We start from the raw sequence: 19,335 nt of genomic DNA, 5'->3' as shown, positions 1-19,335 counted from the left end.
TGGCTAACATGCCACAATATTCCTTTAGTCTCCTCACAGTACAATAAATGTTTTTTATATTTAAAAAATATCAGTTTACTGAGTGAGCATGAACTCACTTGTTTGAGGTATTAGGAGGTAAGGGAGATTTGAAAAATATAATCCTAGATACAGTTGGAAGACAGAAGTTTACATACACTTATTAAAACACATTTTTTAACCACTCCACAGATTTCATATTAGCAAACTATAGTTTTGACAAGTGGTTTAGGACTTTGTGCATGACATGAGTAATTATTCCAATAATTGTTTACAAGCAGACTGTTTCACTTTAAATGGACTATATCACAATTCTTGTGGGTCAAAAATTTACATTCACTAAGATAACTGTGCCTTTAAGCAGCTTGGATTATTCCTGAAAATTATGTCAATCTTTTAAACAATTTGCCAATTAGCTTCTGATAGAAGGTGTGATGAATTTGAGGTGTACCTGTGAATGTATTTTAAGGCCTACCTTCAAACTCAGTGCCTCTTTGCTTGACATCATGGGAAAAGCATAAGAAATCAGCCAAGATCTCAGAAAACAAATTGTTCACATTCATCTGTACATACAATAGTATGCAAGTGTAAACACCATGGGGCCAAGCAGCTGTCATAACGCTCAGGGAGGGGACTCATTCTGTCTCCTAGTAATGAATGTAGTTTGGTGCAAAAATTGCAAATCAATCCCAGAACAACAGCAAAGGACCATGTGACGATACTGGAGGAAACATGTAGACAAGTATCTATATCCACAGTAAAATGAGTCCAATATCGACATGACCTGAAAGGCTGCTCAGCAAGAGAGACAATTCTCAAAAACCGCATTAAAAAAGCCAGACTACAGTTTGCAAGTGTACATTGATACAAAAATCTCACTTTTTGGAGAAATGTCCTCTGGTCTGATGAAACAAAAATGGAACTATTTGGACATAATGACCATTGTTATGTTTGGAGGAAAAAAGGGTGAGGCTTGAAAGTCGAAGAACACCATCCCAACCGTGAAGCATCAGGGTTGTGGGGGTTTGGGGTGCTTTGCTGCAGGAGGGACTGGTGCACTTCACAAAATAGATGGCGTCATGAGGAAAGAAAATTGTGTGGATATATTGATGTAACATCTCAAGATGTCAGCCATGAAGTTAAAGCTCAGTCGCAAATGGGTCTTCCAAATGGGCAATGACCCCAAGCATACCTCCAAATTTGTGGGCAGAACTGAAAAAGCATGTGCGAGCAAGGGGGCCTACAAACCTGACTCAGTTACACCAGTTCTGTCTGGAGGAATGGGCCAAAATTCCAGCAACTTATTGTGAGAAGCTTGTGGAAGGCTACCCAAAATGTTTGACCCAAGTTAAACTATTTAAATGCAATGCTACCAAATACTAACAAAGTGTATGTAAACTTCTGACCCACTGGGAATGTGATGAAATAAATAAACGCTGAAATTCTATCTACTATTCTGACTTTTCAACTATTATTCTGACATTTCACATTCTTAAAATAAAAGTGATCCTAACTGACCTAAGATGGAATTTTTTCTATGATCAAATGTCAGGAATTGTGATAAATGTATTATGCCAAGGTGTATGTAAACTTCTGATATCAACTGTATCTTTTATGTATGACACTGATAATACATCAAAACAGATTATGCAGACAGTTGTTAACTTAATCATGATCCAAGGTGGGACAGAGTCATTACCATAGCATGTATAAACAGATTCATATTTTCAAAACAATGGATTCACTGGTCCAAAGACACATTACAAGTCATGAAAGGTGTTTTGGACTTTTGCTTGCCATATGACATGGTCAGAGTGGATGTTCTTATTATTTCTGCTTTGTGCCTTCATTTTTTTGTTCCAAGCAGACAGTACTGCATATGTTGTAATATAAACTAATCAAGAGATGATTCTTTAAGTTAAAAAGAAGGTTGTTCATGAACTGTATACACGTTAAATCCAACATATTATGTACAATAATAAACAGACACAGTCTGTCATTTGGACACAGTGCTTTGCGGTTGCAAGTATTTAGTTTAGCAAATGGTAACAAAGGCCTCATTGATCTGTTGTAACTCAGGCCAGTGACACAGAGTTGCCCTCATACATCAGCACCACAATGACTACACTTTCTATCTTTTCTTATGTTTAAATTGTGCAACCGCACCCAGAAAGCATCCCGGTTTATTACAAAACCACAATTATTTGTGCTTTATTAGAATTCATGCTGTAAAACTACTAAATGAGTCAAAATAATGAATGGCACCAAGACACAAACATGTCAGTTTAAGAAATTCTAATATTACTAGGTATATTATTTAACCAATCATTCTTGATTATATAGTAATCAAAAAGCCTAAAGATTGGTTATAAGTACAGGAATCAAAATAAAAAAATTTTTGAAAATGTATTAGAAATTTAGAAACAATGGTGAAACCACAATTGTGCTTTCAGTTCTTCCTTTTCAGTGCTCATTGTGTCTGCTTCTCCTTGTCTTTTGAACCAAAAATGGCTGCAGCAGCTGCAAGAACTCCAAAGCCAATCATTGTAGCAAGTCCAACTCCAACACCAATCTCCACTGCTTTTCGCACCTGTAAAAATGGATGGGGAAAGCATCCAAATTAATTCTGGGTGAGAAGTCCTTTGATGAAAAATATAAATACAGCTTAAATGACCATAAAGGGATAGTTTACCCTAAAATGAAAGTTCTCTGATAATTTACTCATCCCAGATGTGTATGACTTTCTTCTGCAAAACACATGCTAAGATTTTTATAAGAATATTTCAGATCTGTTTGTCTATTAAATCCAAGTCAATGCTGACCAGAATTTTTAAGCTCCAAAAACACAAAAAGGCAGTACAAAAGTAATACATACAACTCCAGTGTTTTAATGCATGTTCTCTGAAGTGATCTAATGGGTTTTGGGTGAGAAAATACCTTTTTCCTACTAGAAATCTTGACAGTAGTCTCCTTGGCAAGCATGATTTCAAGCTCTGTTATACTTCCTAGTATTTTGCACATGCGTCAAGCACTAGGAGGTGTAAACGAGCTTGAAATCATGATCGTACTAGAGACTGCAATGGCAAGATGTACAGTGATAAAGGAGTTATATTTTGGTTTGTTCTCACCCAAAACCCATTAGATCACTTCAGACAGAGAACATGCATTAAATCGCTGGAGTCTTATGGGTTACTTTTGTGCTGCCTTTATGTGCTTTTTGGTGCTTCAAAGTTCTGGTCAGCATTCACTTGCATTGTATGGACCTACAGAGCTGAAATTCTTCTAAAAATCTTAATTTGTGTTCTGCAGAAGAAAAAAAGTCATACACATCTGGGATGGCATTAGGATGACAAACTTTTGAGAGAATTTACATTTTTGGGTGAACTATCCCTTTAAGTCAAGTATTTTACCAATATACAGCTCTGTAATCCTGCGATTTTCCAAACAAAACATTTATTAGAGCACTATAATTGACTACCACAGTTACACTATTACAGGCATAAACTGTCAGGTGATGAAAATCAGTTGTACCTGGCGAGATTGTGGCTTCCCGTATCTCAGCTCTGTAACAAAGTGCTCACAGTTTCTTCTAAACACACAATATGGAAGTTCCTTTCGCAAAAGATTCTGGGCCTCCCGCATGATGTCTCTGAGAGCTCGAGGCTCATATTTGTCATCTAGAAGGTTGTTGATACGGTACTTATCATCACCAACTACACTCCAAAGCTCTTCTTTCTTCACTGTGGCTTTGTCAGACACTACAGACATCATACTGTAGGCCCCAGCTTGAGCACGTTCAGCTACAGATTCAGAAATGGAAAAGGAATCTATACAATTCTAAACATTGATGTTACAGTATAAGTAATTATTCATTAAACATGGTGTGATAATGTAGCATAATCTGCATTTGAATTTATGAAATATCTATTATGTTTGTGCATTACTCACAGGGTGGGGCCAGGTGAATGACATAACCATCACCCACATAAATGGCCCAGTGCTGGTAAGTGCCTCGGAAGATTTCTATGAGGTCTCCAGGCTCTGGCTTCACATCATACTGTAGGAGACAATAATACAGATGTAAAATAAAGTTTAATTTGTATAGCTGAATAGTTAAAGCATTTGTCTTGTCAACACTGAATATATCATACTGCTAAACTAAAATAACCAAATACTATTAAACCTGTGAAGAAAAGAAAAAAGTGAAACCGTGCTGTTACTATTTTTTAAGCAATGACACTCACAAAAATATGTTACAAAATCCTTCACATTGAGCAGTGTTTAACTTTGTCACTCTGTGTTGCCTTAATATGATTATTTTGTAATAGACCTTGAGCAATAGTATCAAAACCTCCAAGAACTGTCCTAATATACCAAAATATGCCTTTCCCTATTTACTTTATTTACAATTAATTCTGTACATTCTAACCAGTTCAGTCAATACATTTACCCGAAACGATGCCATGGCAACCTCAGCAAGCAATCTGCTCTACAGGTTTTGACAGGAATCCTGTACAAACACAGAAAAAGACTTTAGAGATTCTTCACTGCTGTTTTTATTCCATATTATTTGACTGTCATTGTACTCGCAGCACATCTGAGACAAGACGTTAAATCCCTGTAACTTTAGAGAAATAGATGTGAGGAATAACATAAATGACGGGTTATGTGCATGAGTGTGAAGGTTATCTTAAAAAAGAATCCGGTTGACACATCGAAAATCAAACATTACATTGTCGAAGCACACTGACATTTGACATTGTTGTTCTTGAAAACAAATGTACGTCAGATCGTCAGCAAACAGGTTTGGTTTAGAGATGATTTAGTAGCTGTTTGAGAGCGTAGACATTTTAAACTATGTATTTTTTGACTGAAATAAATAAGATATCATACTTACAATGATGTGTCTGAGTGAGAGTAGCGTCAACGTAGTTGCGGTTGAAGTAAAAAAATAACATCAGAGGTTATGAATCAGCTGATGGGTTTAGAACAATAATTGACCAATCGGCGTGCAGAGCGTTGAAGCGCACCGAGTGCTCAATGGTGGACGCAAGCGGTTCAAATGACTTCAATGTATATTTATAATGTTTTTCCAAGACCAGCATTTTCAATCTTAAAATATGATATATATATGTATTCATGTCACAAATTTTGTGAAGTATTGAAATAGTGTGACAGTAATATTTAGTTGTATGTATTTAGGATATATAAAATATGCCTTTTAAAGACCAAGAAGTGTGATATTTTATTAAAAACAAAAATAAGTAATAATAATAATAATAATAATAATTTAAAATGTTTACCATAACAGAATGAATGGCTATTTGAGATATGGTGTGTAAATAACATTTGTTCATGATGTGTCAGGGGAAGGAGACATAATTCTCCTGAGCTTTATGAATATCATGTTGGACATTATTTGTAAACAAATTAAATAAATGAAATTAAATTGAAAATAGTGTTTTAAGGGAGCTAATCTTTATATATATATATAAATTATATTTGTGTGGATGCAATAAAGGGACATTTTAAAAGTAGCACGTGACTTGGATTTCTCTTTTCAGTCATTCATTGGTCTGCCACAATTTTAAGTCCAATCTGGTTTTTCTGGAAAGTTTCTATACAGGCACCAAAATATAGTTTTTACAAAATAGGCTACTTATGAGAGCCAAATCTTTCTGAACTGTGGTTCTATCACTCAGAACAGACATTACACTGAAGGCCCCATCATCAGATACAGAAAAAGAAATGAAATGGGAAAGTGTAGTTCTGATGTAGTTCTTATTAATATTTCATTATATGTCAAATTATTCATATTATCACATATACTGTAAAGTGAATCGATGTTGAGTTAATTTTATGGCTAAATGAAAGTGACATAAAAGTATGGTTAGAAAAAAAAATATGCCTTCATAAAGGACCCTATAAATCAAATCTAGGGACAAATATTGACCATTAATGGAAACATTTAATGTAATAACTATATTAAGACATCTTTTTGGTTAAATTTTATAGAGCTATAGTAAAAGTCCTTGTCAAAACTCTCATAATGTATATAATAAGGCCAATTCGCTGTACCCAAACACAGTTGTTGGGTTTGTTGGAGGAGTGTAACAGACAATGACATTGTCAACATTCCAACAGCAAACTTTAGAATGTCATTGTCTGTTGGTGTTTGTTCAGGCAGTTGGTGTTTTCAACTAAAATACATTATTGAACCTGTGACCATAGGAAAAGAAAACGAAAGTGAAACAGTGCAGTTTTGCATAACATATCATCTATTTAAGCAAAGAGACACACCTTTGTTTCAGAAGTGCATTTAAATCCCCATTTAAAAACAGATATCGAAACCTTCACACTGAGCAGTTTTTAACTCTCTTTACTCTGTGTCAAAGTTCAGTACTATGAAAACCTCAAATTTGATCAAGAATACCAAAACATACCTTTACCTATTTACTATTTAATGTTCCATTTCATTTTATTTCAAATTAAAATACATTTACCATTGTTGATGCCATGACAACCTCAAGCTGCTCTTCTGGTTTTGAAACTAATCCTATGACAAACACATAAATACATTAGAGATTCTTTACTGTACCTTATCACAATTACCTTTGGAGTGCAGCACATTTGAGGCAATTACTTTAAATCACTGTTACATCAAAGAAACATTACATACTACATGGTGAGTTATGAACTTAAAAATGATCATAAGCAAAGCCAGTTGACTGAATGAAAATACACATCGAATTGACAAAGCAACCCAAAATTAGACAATGATCTTGTGAACAAATATTTCAAAATACATCATTTTGTCGCTGACGATCCATGTTATGTATAATTTGAGAATGTTCCAAAGAGCATCATGTGTGCTTCTAAGGAAGCAAAGGAATCTGACCATGGACAACTTTTGAAGTCCATGTCAGTTTTCTGTACATGCTGAAAGCAAACTGAGCACATACCAAATAGATTTTGAAATGTATGTTAATTTCTCAAACTTTTACTCAAATTGCCATGCTGATAACAGCTATCATTTGTTATTTTCTTTTGTATTAAACTATATAAGAGTGCAAAATAGAAGCATAGTTTGAGCACCTCATAAATTAATATACAATGTTCTAATAATCCTGTATTGTTTATACAGTCACAATAACTTGAATTATCTAAATGCTGTACTTGCGGTTTCCTGGATCTCAGCTCTGGAACAAAGTGCTTAGCTACAGTTCTCTCTCAATACTCCTTTCCTGCAAAGCTTTGGGCTCTAATACAAAAGGATGTTGATACGGTACTTGTCATTGCCAACTACACTTCAAATCTTTCTTCACAATGGCTTTGTCATACAGTACTGATGTCATATTGCGTGAGTATGCTCAGTTATAGAAATGAGTGGGGGAAAGCAGAAAGCCAGTTCTGTAAAATGGTCATTCTTTTTGTTAAATATGCAATAAACATGCTCAGTTTCACATTAAAGAGTGTGATCCATGAAATATACATGCAGAAATCAACTTTGTTATAATGCAGCACAACATGTGGGTTTGTGAATAGCTCACAGGGGGGAGGCAGGTGAATATGACCATTCCCTATAAATAGCCCAGTGCCAATTATGGGCATGAGGCTTGGTAGATTTCAATATAGTCTCCATGCTCTGGCTTCTGATCAATATACAATAATATCAAACATAATATTTAGTAAAGTTTTTGCAGTTCAATTGTTTTGTAAAGCATATTTAAGCAATAAGCTCTCTCTCTCCCTCTCTCTCTCTCTCTCTCTCTCTCTCTCTCTCTCTCTCTCTCTCAATTTCACTTTCAATTTAAAAGTACTTTATTGGCATGATTGTGTTTACATACAATATTGCCAAAGCATTAATACACAAAACAGATAATTACAAGACAAATAACAATGATAAGATAGAATTAAAATAAAATAATCTCTCTCTCTCTCTCTTTCTCTCGAATAAATTCAACCTTCACTTCCATGAGCAATATCCATTATTAACTGCTACACTATGGATCAAACCATTCTTCGTGGTTCTTATCAAAGGAGAGAGCGTAACAGTCAACTAGCATGTCACGACAGTAAGTCACCATTTGCGGATACCATACAAATGAATGGGGAGAACTGACACCTATATGTCGTAAAATTGTCCACGTCTTCTCTTATAAAACAGCAATATTATCATAGTAAACTCCACACAAAGTTAATTCCAAAAGTAGTGTAAAACATGTTGAAGATTCGTGGACAGATGGTTAATTCATAAAGTGATGAGCTGTTTCCTCACAAAAGTAATTTATTCAGCACACTGAAGCATCTCTTTCATAGGTCATCCATTAAAAAAGAATGGCCTTGTGTCCTCGCTAGTGTACCGCTCATAGAATGTCAATAGGACTGTCAAGTTATGCTATTTTATGCTAGCTTGTAGGTTCCCCTTAGTTGAAGTGTTCTGGTCAGATGCAAATGTATTTCACAGTGTGACATCACAAGTAGAGTTGAGTCGTTTAGGCAGCTTGCTTTCAACAAATGCTCTTTTTGCATTGAGGAGGAAGTTTTGAGTTCTAAAATATGTTTTAAAACTACAATGAACTCTTATATGTAAAAAGATCAAGAATAATTTAATTCCTCATGTCATGACCCCTTTAATGTTTCTTTTCATTCTTTCTATAATTTAAAGGTCTTTGCAATACATGTAGGCTACCTTAAGGTAGTGATGGGAGCTTTCGAAACACTGCTTAATAAAGCTTTGAAACCTTTAAGAAACATTTGTTTCGAACCAATGCTTTGGAGAGCGTATCAAACTGGACAAGTCACGTGATTTCAACAAATGAGGCTCTTTGTTATGTCATACTGTTTCGAAACAGTTTCGGAACATTTAGAAATGTTTCACGGTAGGGGGCATTGACCCTACAGGGAAATCTTAAATTAGTGTTATATAGACCTTATTCACGCTAGCGCCCTCTTTCATTTTTAATAGGAATGACAACGAGGCTGTGAGGGATACACATACAGTCTCTTCAATGACACAAACAGTATAAAGCTGTATTTAACTCCTAAATCACATCTGATTTTCCACAACTCATGTTGTCTGGACTTCTTTGTATACTGAATGTTCTTGGACAGATATTTTTATCAATGTTTTGTCCACGGAACAATTCAAAAACACTTTAAACTGCAGACCAGGGGCGTAGCCATCACTTTAAAAGTGAGGGGGGCAAAATGAAAAAAAAAGCGATAATTTAGGTGATACCACATGAAGCACATTTTTACCTAACACAAGCTACAATTTTTTTTACGTATGCAGTACACAGTATATATAAAGGCATATTGTCCAAACTGAGTCATGACGAATTGGGTCTCTTTAGAGTCTATTTCAGTCTTCGACTCTTTATACTAAAAATGTGCTTCATGTCCCCACACCTAAATTACTGGTAATGGGTTTGAAGTCAAAAATATTATTTAACTTAACTGGATTAACTTTACTAATTTAGGTTACAACACAAAAAGATAGCTTTGGTGTTTAGATCATGTAGAAATATCTCCTTAAGGTAACAATTGCAGGTTACCACTTTTTACCATGATCTGTCCTGTGACAGATGAGTTTGACATAACTAACCAAAGATTCAGAGAAAATAAAGTGTGAAAATTTTATAACAAAAATTTGTCTACAAAAAAACCAAACAAACTTTGAAGCCTTTTTTGTCACTTTTTGGCTAGATAACTTTAGATTTTATAAGCCATCTCAAACCAAGCAATAACACATCATTATTTGGCTAATTTTAAAGGGTAACTAAACCCTAAACCAACTTTTTTTAGTTAATGATCTGTAAGAATGGGGCTTTATTAGTACTGGTCAATGATTCAAGTAATTTTTTTTACATTTGTGTATAAAGTGTTTTAATTCTACAATATATGGTGTAAAAACGTCTGAGTGCTGCCCTCTTCAGGTTGAACGGTGGCTACTGCAGTTGAATTTTCCTATTGGCTGTTTGCGGTAGTTCGTGACGTAAGCGGTGAGAGCTGACGTAAGCAGGTTCCAGCTCACCACGCCCTTGGTACGAGCTAGACACTGGCCCCATTCTCCCTTGCGCGGCTGCTTCGCTAGCATCGTCGGATGCCGATCGCGATGCGGGAGTTAAAACAGACATGTGTCCACAGACAATTCACCCTCCTCCACTTCAGGTGAAGGTGGGGGAGAAAAGTCCTCGACTTCAAAAGACCGCTCCGTGGCAAAGCTACTTGCGTCACTCCAGTCACTCTCCATTTTAGTGTCTAACAGCAGCTGACAATTAATCCGTCACTACGGGTCTCAGGTGCACGCCCCCCCCGCGGTTCGTCCCCTCTATCCCTGCTGGGGTCTGCCCACTTTTCCAGCATTTTTCAAATATTGCTAGTGGGTGGAGTCAGACTCTGAGCAGGGGTTTAGTTACCCTTTAATTTACATACCTAATTCTCAGTCAGATTTCGAGAGCAAAGAATCAGTACTAATTCATTATCTAATAATCATTCAGTGGAGACTTGGAAGCATTGAGAAAATATATATTTTTGAACGCCTCTTTCCTTAATTAATTGTAGTTACCATTATTGCAGTGAGCCACTCACTCAATCATCAAATTGGGCAAATAAACTGGTATGATCTGGCAAAGTTGTGTCACACACTATGATGCAGTGTTGGATGAAAATGCTTATTAATTCTCATGTTAGTGCGAGTGCCGATTGCGCACGTAATTAAGCTTCTTCCGCTATCCGATGCAAAATATAATACCTTAATAATATCATAGATCATCATCTAAAACATCCAACATGCCTTATGACAACTTACATTGCTTGATGTCACAGTAAAAACATGAATTGAGAATATTTTGCCACGTTGAGTTTGTGACCAATGACCGAAGGCTGAGATCCAACTAGGGTGATTGACACGGTCACAATGGAAACTATGCTACATGATGAGCTCATGTAGTATGTGGTCGTGCGGCTATTGTTGATTGACCAGACAAATTAAACATTTGGAATTACACATATACACATTTGCTGAATGAAACACAATGTAAACAAATTTGTACAAAGCTGGCGCGGACTGGCCATTGGGAAGTTCAGGAATGTTCCAGGTGGGCCGCCGTGAAATGGGCCGAATAGGCTGCGATAAGCTGAAATGGGCCGCCACGTTATGACAGCGACACTCAACCGGTTTCTATGTTAAATCCCGGTCCAATTTCTCTTCCCAGTCCACCACTGGTCCAATGAAATAGTGTAGGGGGCGAATTTGTATTTTACTGAAAGTGAGGGGGACACATCCCCCATGTCCCCTCATAATCTACGCCCTTGGTACAGACCACTGAAGAGATGGTAAGTATATCCCTCACAGCCTCGATGTCATTACCATTAAAAATCAAAGATGGCGCTAGCGTGAATAAGAGCATGTATATTAAGGCTGTAACTGATCTCGAGTCAGTTCAGCAATGAATTAGGTCTATAAAATCACCCAATTTCTTAACAACAATAGAAATACTGTATAATGTAACGGGAAACACTAGTCAGTTAATCTGAAGTAGTATGTGTGAGTTCAATATCTCACTTTGATACAATTTGAATATCATAACTTTTTGTTTTCAAATGTTTATTGCACACTATGTCAAAGCAGATCTGTTTATTTCAGGATTTTGTAGACAACCATGAAAAATATATAACAAATACATGGCAGTAAATAATTTCCTATGTATTGCGTCATTGTAGATGCTTTTGACTGGAGTCTATGGTGCCAGATTTCTGACAAATGTAAACAAACAAATAAAATGTTTTGCAAACAAACACAATCTGCTGAAATTTTAGAAAATGTCTTGTTTTTACCTGATTTTTTTACTAGAAAATAGTGTTATTCATGACATATTTTGTTATTACCAAAAAGGATAACATTTTTACCAGAAAATAAGTTTCAGTTTAAAAATATTCCTTTGCGAAGCAGATTGTGTTTGTTTGGTTCAATTGACTCGAAGTTTCGGAAAGCTTAATTTCTGCCATCACTTAAAGGTGCACTCAGTAAGTATGTCGAAGTATGGCTTACATTAGCAGCTTACCCTAGGCTCTTTTCCACTATCAGGCCAGTGCCAGGTCCATAAACTGGTCAGCCGGGGCCTCAGACCTCGTGCCGTGAGCCCAAAATCGATCTGCATTCCCACCATTGATCCAAAAGCCTGCAGCATTGCCCTAAAACCCGCCTTTAATACACCGCCCTGTGTAAACATCACACACCCCGCCCATTTCACAAGCCAAAAAAAACAAGCATGTTATATAGTTATCATTTAAAAAAACACATTTATTCCTCCCAATTTGGAATGCCCAATTCCCACTACTTAGTAGGTCCTTGTGGTGGTGCGGTTACTCACCTCAATCCGTGTGGCAGATGACAAGTCTCAGTTGTCTCCACTTCTGAGGCCGCCAATCCGCGTGGCTCATATTGCATGAAACTGGGGAGACTCTGCATTTGGAGGCTCATGGTACTCTCCGCAATCCACGCAAAACTTACCACATGCTCCATTAAGAGCGAGAACCACTAATCGCGACCTTGAGGAGGTTACCCCATGTGACTCTAGCCTCCTTAGCAACCGGGCCAATTTGGTTGCTTAGGAGACCTGGCTGGAGTCTAACTCACAACTCCAGGGGTGGTAGTCAGTGTAAATACTTGCTGAGCTACCTAAGTTATCTTGAATATCAAGATTATATTGTATCGAAACATTAGCTAACTAGCAATATATGTAAACGCTGACAACTCACCAACTTTAACTGCCATGGTGTCCCGAGTGGTCTCTCCACTAACAGCAGGATGGTGTCCAAGCACACCGTTCATGATCTTGAACCATGGGAAGTTTTTCCTATGGGCACCTCTTTGTCCATTGTGCATCTTAACAGATTTGTAATGTGTACGCAATTTTCTCACTTAGATCCAGGTGCATGACGTCACACAAATATAAACCTGTACCCACATGCAGCGACTTCATCGATTGATGTCACTTGTCTCTGTACTGTGAAGTCCCTGGGCACTCATACTATTGTCACGCTGATAATAGTCATATCTGCATATCTGGCCATTTCTTTAAAAAATGACGATCATAGATATATAAGATATATTACCAGTAAAACCAAAATATTATTTTAATATGACAAGGAATTAATTTGCTGAGTGGTGAGTGCAGTGGAGAGTGTTGTAACAGCAATGCTCAATAATTTAAACATTAACCAGATTAGAAATCTATTAATGTACAAAATATGTCTACTCCCCGCTTCACCAGGAGGGAGTAGACATCTAGTACAATGTATACAACAGACGCTTGTGTCTCCGGATGTGAGCAGCTCTCATTGAAAATGAATGGGATTGTGTTGCTTTGTCACTGGAAGTCGCTGCATGTGTGTACAGGAGTTATGTCGGCACCCAGAGATGTACAAAGTTAGTGATAAACACTTTTATTAAATTATATCGATCGATTAGTCAATGTTCCTCCATTACAAGATATTAAAGCTTGTTTAACAAATGTTTGCAGAGAAAAAACACAGTTAATTAAACTATCTTTTGATGATCGTATACCTGTAGCACAAATGCTAGTGTAGCAGGATTGTTTATTAGTTGGGTTGCTAGGAGCCGTCTCTGGTGACAGTCAAACCCCTGTTGATATAACAAGAGCATTGCAGTTTTGGTTATTTAAACTTCATTTTCCAAGCATCTGGCAATGGAATTCCTTTATGGTCGGAGATCTGAGCATTCAAGGATCCAACTTGAATTCACATCCGACTTGAATGAAATGCTGCATGAACTAAACTGAAATGCATCTCTCTAAACTCCACTTTTGACATTGACCCTGCCTTATTCCCCAGTTGGCCTTCTTTGGCCCAAGGGTAATTGGCTGTTGGCCCTGAATAACCCCCGAGGAGGCACGATTAAGCCCCGACTGTTACAGTGGGAACGCAACTGGGTGATTCTCACGAAATCCAGATTTAGAAGGTGTCCAGCATCAGAATTTTTAAAATGCCCTTAAAGCCAATTTTCTTTTTGCACATATAAGATTAAGGTCTGAACTTACTATAACCATTATTTTTACAAGATTTAAAAAAATATTTCCTATATAATTATTTACATTTTTAGATGAAGTCCATAAAAAATTATCATTACCGCAACATGACATTACATTAAATATATGGTTAAAAATGTGTATTTTTGGCTAATGTTAAAGTAGACTCTTATTACTCATGCTCAAAGCTATGTAAAACTCTGGAGAGATTACTTTTTCATATTTATTATTTTTTGTAATTTCCTTATTTTCTCTCATTACCGAAACATGATTTACAATTTCTTTTATTTAATTGTTTTACTAAAAGATAACATACACATTTGTTATGTAGCAGACCTTAAATAAGTAGTGTTGTGTAATATGTATATACATTTTAAAACAAAATATGATTATCTAATTATTACTTAATTTGTAAAAAAGATACATGTTGCGGTAATGAAAATGCCATTTCGGTAATGAGAATCAATGTTTTGGAAATGAGATTTAGCTCACACATTAACTGTTGACAAAGGGGTTTGATGCCTAACCCTATTTTACATATTTAAAAGGCATACAATTTTTAAAATAATATTTATTTCATGAACAGAGTTTCATTTTCTTATTTATCGTAATCATCACAGTACCATGCCTTGTGTTAACAAGTGTTGTGTATATAAGTTACAATGTTATGCTCATAAAGAATCATGTCATGTAGCCTACACTGTAGTACTAACAAATATACAACCATTAGTATAAATATTATCATTCTAGTATAACATATGTGTTCATGAGAACTTTTTCAATGTAACATATTATCATGTGGTCCTGAGAAACATTTAAATGTAACAGCATCATGTGCTCTTGTAAAAAGATTTTAGTTTAGCTAAAACACTTTGGTCCTGACATTCAACCACACAACCTTTTTCTGAGAATAATTTTATGTGAAGAACTTGAATAGCAGCAACTCGATTTATGAGTTGGTCAAACAACTAAAACAAACAACTGGAACGACTGCTTTGTACTAGAGATGCACCGATCGACCGGCCAGGGACCGGAATTAGCCGATTTTCCGCATGCTCGGCCCGGACCGGTAACCGGCCGGTCAGCCTCACGTCTTACCGATTCCAAGCCGGTCCGTTTTGTTGCCAGCGGCGCAGGCAATAACGTCACAGCCGCATGTAAACATGTCATTGGCGTGGGAGATCTTCACTGTGTGAGTGAAGTATATATAAAGTTTGAAATGTGTAATAATTGTAAGGCCAAAGTAAACCGTGGGGGAACCACCACAATAACTTTCGGAACAACAAACCTAATTAGACACTTATAACACCATCACCCAGCTGAAAATGCCCATTTTAAAAAAGAAGCTAAAAAGTGAAAGCGGCTAAAGCTACCCAGAGCTCAGAGCCAGCCACAAGTCAGCAGCCTCTCCTATCATTCCTTGGAATGAGCAGCGAAAAGACCAAAGCAATTACAAGGAAAATTATGCAATTCATGGCCCTGGATGACCAGCTGTTCTCCACAGTTGAGGACAAAGGGTTCAGAAATCTGATAAATTTCCTCGATACAGAGTATGAGGTACTTTCCGACGCTATGCTGTCCGAAGTTGTTTAATCTCGTGTCATGTCACACACGCAGCCTGTTATCGGTCAACATTTGGGTACACAAATCCGGGAGAGGGGAAGGGGGGTGCTGGATGGCAGAGGCAGGCTAAATACATACAAATTGTGCCGTTGTGATTTAACGTAATTTTTCCCACCGTGTCCGATATTAAAATCAGTGTGACACACATTACAAAAGGCGTGGCCATTGTCGATATAGCTTCGGGATATGAAATTCAATTCTTCCATCCAGCTGTTGTTAAATTTACATGTATATTTTGTTTTTTCACCGGAGCACCAGCTGATTCTTCTGCTCCCATCTACCAGTGATGCTTGATTTAACATCCCGCGTCTACTGCCTGCGCAGATGTCAACAGTGCAAATGGGTTGTAGGCACTGATCGATCAGTGGTTGACTTAGGTAAAGTTGGTTTTATATTCGCACATTCGCGTTAAAGAACTTTTTCAATTAAATAGTCAATAAAGCTATTTTTTTTTTTTCAGATTCGAAGCAGCTACATGATATTGACAACAAAGGTTGTGAACTACAACATTTTTTACAATCGATCAAAATAGGCAAGTATATTTTTAAGCATGTACTTTAGAGATCAGTCGGCACTCTTGAGTTGTTAGAACATTATGACCCCATTTTACATGAGCATCTTGAAAAAGTAAGAGAAAAGAAGAAGGGATCACGGCTAACTCATTACCTTAGTCCTGAAACACAGAATGAGTTCATTGAACTATGTGGCAAAAAAGTTCTGAACAGCATTCTTGCAGAAAGAGAAGAGGCAATTTATTACTCAGTGATCTGTGACTCTACACCTGACATATCTCACACAGAGCAAAATGTGCTACTACTAAGATATGTGCATCAAGACAAAAACAGTGGTGTTTGGGAGATAACAGAAAGATTCCTCCAGTTCAAAGACTTTAATAAAAAGTCAGGTAAGGAAATTTCACAAATGATCCTAGACATGTTGAAAGACAGCGTCGTACCATTGTAAGACTGTCGAGGGCAAGGGTATGACAATGGTGCGAATATGTCAGGCAAAGTTAAAGGTGTTCAGGCTCAGATTTTACAACAAAACCCAGTTGCAACATACAGTCCTTGTGCATCCCACACTCTCAATCTGGTGGGAGTACATGCTGCGCAGTCCTGTCCTCAGGTTTCTACTTTTTTTGGATGTATTAATTGTCTGTACACATTTTTCAGCGCCAGTCCAGAACGATGGGCAATTTTGAAAGACAAAACTGGTTGCTCTCTTCATCGTCTGTCAGAGACTCGTTGGAGTGCTCGTATTGCGGCTGTTCGAGTTGTGGCAACTCATTTGCCTTCAATTATTGAAGCATTAGACAGCGTAATTGCCAACTGCAATCTGACCAATGAGGCAAAATATGAGGCAAATGGTCTTAAAGATTATTTTTCAAAGTTTGATGCAGTTCTTCTCCTCACTGTGTGGGTAAAGATTCTGCAGTGCATTGAGAATCGAAATATTATTCTTCAAGCAGGAAATATTTCACTGGATGTGGAGGCTGCAAACATCGCAAGTTTAAAAGAGGAAATGCAAGCACTTCGCAATGAATGGGACAGCCTGCTTGGTGAGGCCACACTGGTTGCTCAGGCAATGGAGATCCCAACTCAGTTCAAAGGTGAAGATAAAAGAAAGAAGAGAAGAAAAAGGATGTATGATGAGACAGAAGGGGATACATCTGAAGAAAATGCAGAACAAGCATTCAAACATAACATATTTTATGTGGCACTGGATTCTATTATAAGTAGCTTGACAACAAGGTTTCAGACCACAGCATCTGTATGTGACACATTTGCAGCTTTTCTCAATATTACTGACATGACAGAAGATCAGATGAAGATTTCGTGTCAGACTCTAATAAAAAATACAACAAAGACCTTACAGCAGAATTTGAAAACGAAATGCTTCATTTAAAAGCAATTCATGGAGACACATTTCCAAATACTCATTCACCACTGGAGCTGCTGAATACCATATACAAAATGCAGCTAGAAAGCATTTTTGGAGAAGTTTGCATTGGCTTGAGGATCTTTTGTACACTCCCAGTGACTGTTGCTGGAGGGAACGTGCTTTCAGTAAACTTAAACTTGTAAAGAACTATTTAAGATCAACAATGTCCCAGGATAGACTGAACAGCCTTGCCATACTCTCTGTAGAAAGTCAGTTGGCCAAAAACTGGACTTTAAAGACCTGATCAGCAAATTTGCACATGCAAAGACCCGTCAATGGGCATTTAGTAAAAACTGACATTTAGTTTGTGTTTATTAATGTACAGACCAAAGTTTTTCTCATTTGGTATGGTCATTGTTCAGAACTGCTTTACAGTATATTTGATTTAGTCCAGGTTTGGACCTGCTAGACCTTTTGTCATCTCAGTAAGTAGTACTTTTGACAATAAAACAAAAAAATATTAATCAGAGTGTGGCTTATTTTGTTTACATTTTAAGTGTTTTTATGAAAAAAATGCAATACCCCAACCCACTGGTATCACTATGGTATTTGGTACGGGGGCCCAGCAAGATGGTTTGTACCCAGGGCCCAAAATTTGGTGCTACGCCCCTGGAGATGAATATTCAATGTGTGTTGTAACCAAGATAGGGACCGTCTAAAAAGTTAATATTGTTTTTCATCGTGAGCAAACAGACAACTACATTTTAGCCAACTGCAGATGTAGCCTCTCACATTATGTGTTCTGATGCTATAGAATGTCCCTTAGCAACAAAACCTGCATTATAATGATGGTGTTTAAAAAGGTGTTTATGAAATAATAATGAATGAATCTGTACATGAACTGTAATTTGGTAACAATCCAGACTGTAGAAAGGAAAATCATGTTTAATCTCCTGAACATAGTTAATTGCTTCATTTTACAACCGTTTATATTTATTTATTTATTTGAGAAAAAAAAATGAAAAAGAACTGTGTAAGTGTGGTGGTTTTAATAATGACATATGATTTATTTCAAAAGGTTTTGAAAAGCATCGAGACGACTGCTACAAAGCAAGTTGGATCATCTTGTCTGGACTCTACAGAACATACTACAGCCCATGTCTTGCTGTTTAATTCACCTCTGTTTTTCTGTTTTTATCTGTGATAAAAAGTGTGTAACAGTGTTCTCCAGGTGTTGAATAAAAAGAATGGCTAAACTCTATTTTATGTTTTCCTGTTGTATGACATCTGTGTTTAACATGGAACAATAACACAATTCATGTACATTGATTGATGTTTACAGTCCTGCAGAAATATTACTGTCCGTGGTACTGAATCCATCAGATTATTGACAAGTACTCAGAAAACATGACAGCAAACATGATGTTTATTTTGGGTGTGGATTTTGGAATAAACTGCTGCTTCAATGTAAATGTAATAAGTGACTTATCAAGGTATTCATCAATATTTTTCTTTCTAAATATCACATGAGTTGAATGACTTCTGTAGGCTTGTGAGATTTTACTTTGTTATAGAAGTTACCAGTGTAATTACTGAAATGTTCTTTTCATGTATTCTTTAATGTCTGTATCTGATATCTGAATGCAGTAACAGTGCTTGCTAATTTAGCCCGGCTTCCAGAAATGAATCTGGAATCAGCAACGTTGAGATATTTTGTTGATATTATGTAATTGAAGGAAAATTATATTGTCTGTTTTAT

At 36.7% G+C, this 19,335-nt stretch overlaps 1 protein-coding gene across 1 annotated transcript; it reads right to left on the bottom strand.

Moving 5' to 3' along the window:
* Positions 1 to 2,422: 2,422 nt before the first annotated feature.
* LOC127617090 (phospholipase A and acyltransferase 3-like) lies at positions 2,423 to 4,989 on the bottom strand. The gene is made up of 5 exons (XM_052088973.1): positions 4,916 to 4,989; positions 4,469 to 4,528; positions 3,967 to 4,075; positions 3,550 to 3,818; positions 2,423 to 2,608 (listed from the first exon to the last, which is right to left on the bottom strand). The coding sequence occupies exons 2-5, from the start codon at positions 4,481 to 4,483 to the stop codon at positions 2,489 to 2,491; spliced, it is 513 nt and encodes a 170-aa protein (XP_051944933.1). The 5' UTR covers positions 4,484 to 4,528; positions 4,916 to 4,989; the 3' UTR covers positions 2,423 to 2,488.
* Positions 4,990 to 19,335: the final 14,346 nt, after the last annotated feature.

This window comes from Xyrauchen texanus, chromosome 23, assembly GCF_025860055.1.
Source record: "Xyrauchen texanus isolate HMW12.3.18 chromosome 23, RBS_HiC_50CHRs, whole genome shotgun sequence".
Lineage (NCBI taxonomy): Eukaryota > Metazoa > Chordata > Actinopteri > Cypriniformes > Catostomidae > Xyrauchen > Xyrauchen texanus.
Note: the sequence above shows the minus strand (reverse complement) of the source record. Positions and strands in the feature narration are given on the sequence as shown.

Excerpts from the sequence above, each read along its gene's own strand:
- LOC127617090 (XM_052088973.1), bottom strand. Across the intron at positions 3,819-3,966 it reads CATTCACCTGGCCCCACCCT|CTGAACGTGCTCAAGCTGGG; the intron begins GTGAGTAATGCA and ends CTGAATCTGTAG. Across the intron at positions 2,609-3,549 it reads GGAAGCCACAATCTCGCCAG|GTGCGAAAAGCAGTGGAGAT; the intron begins GTACAACTGATT and ends CCATTTTTACAG.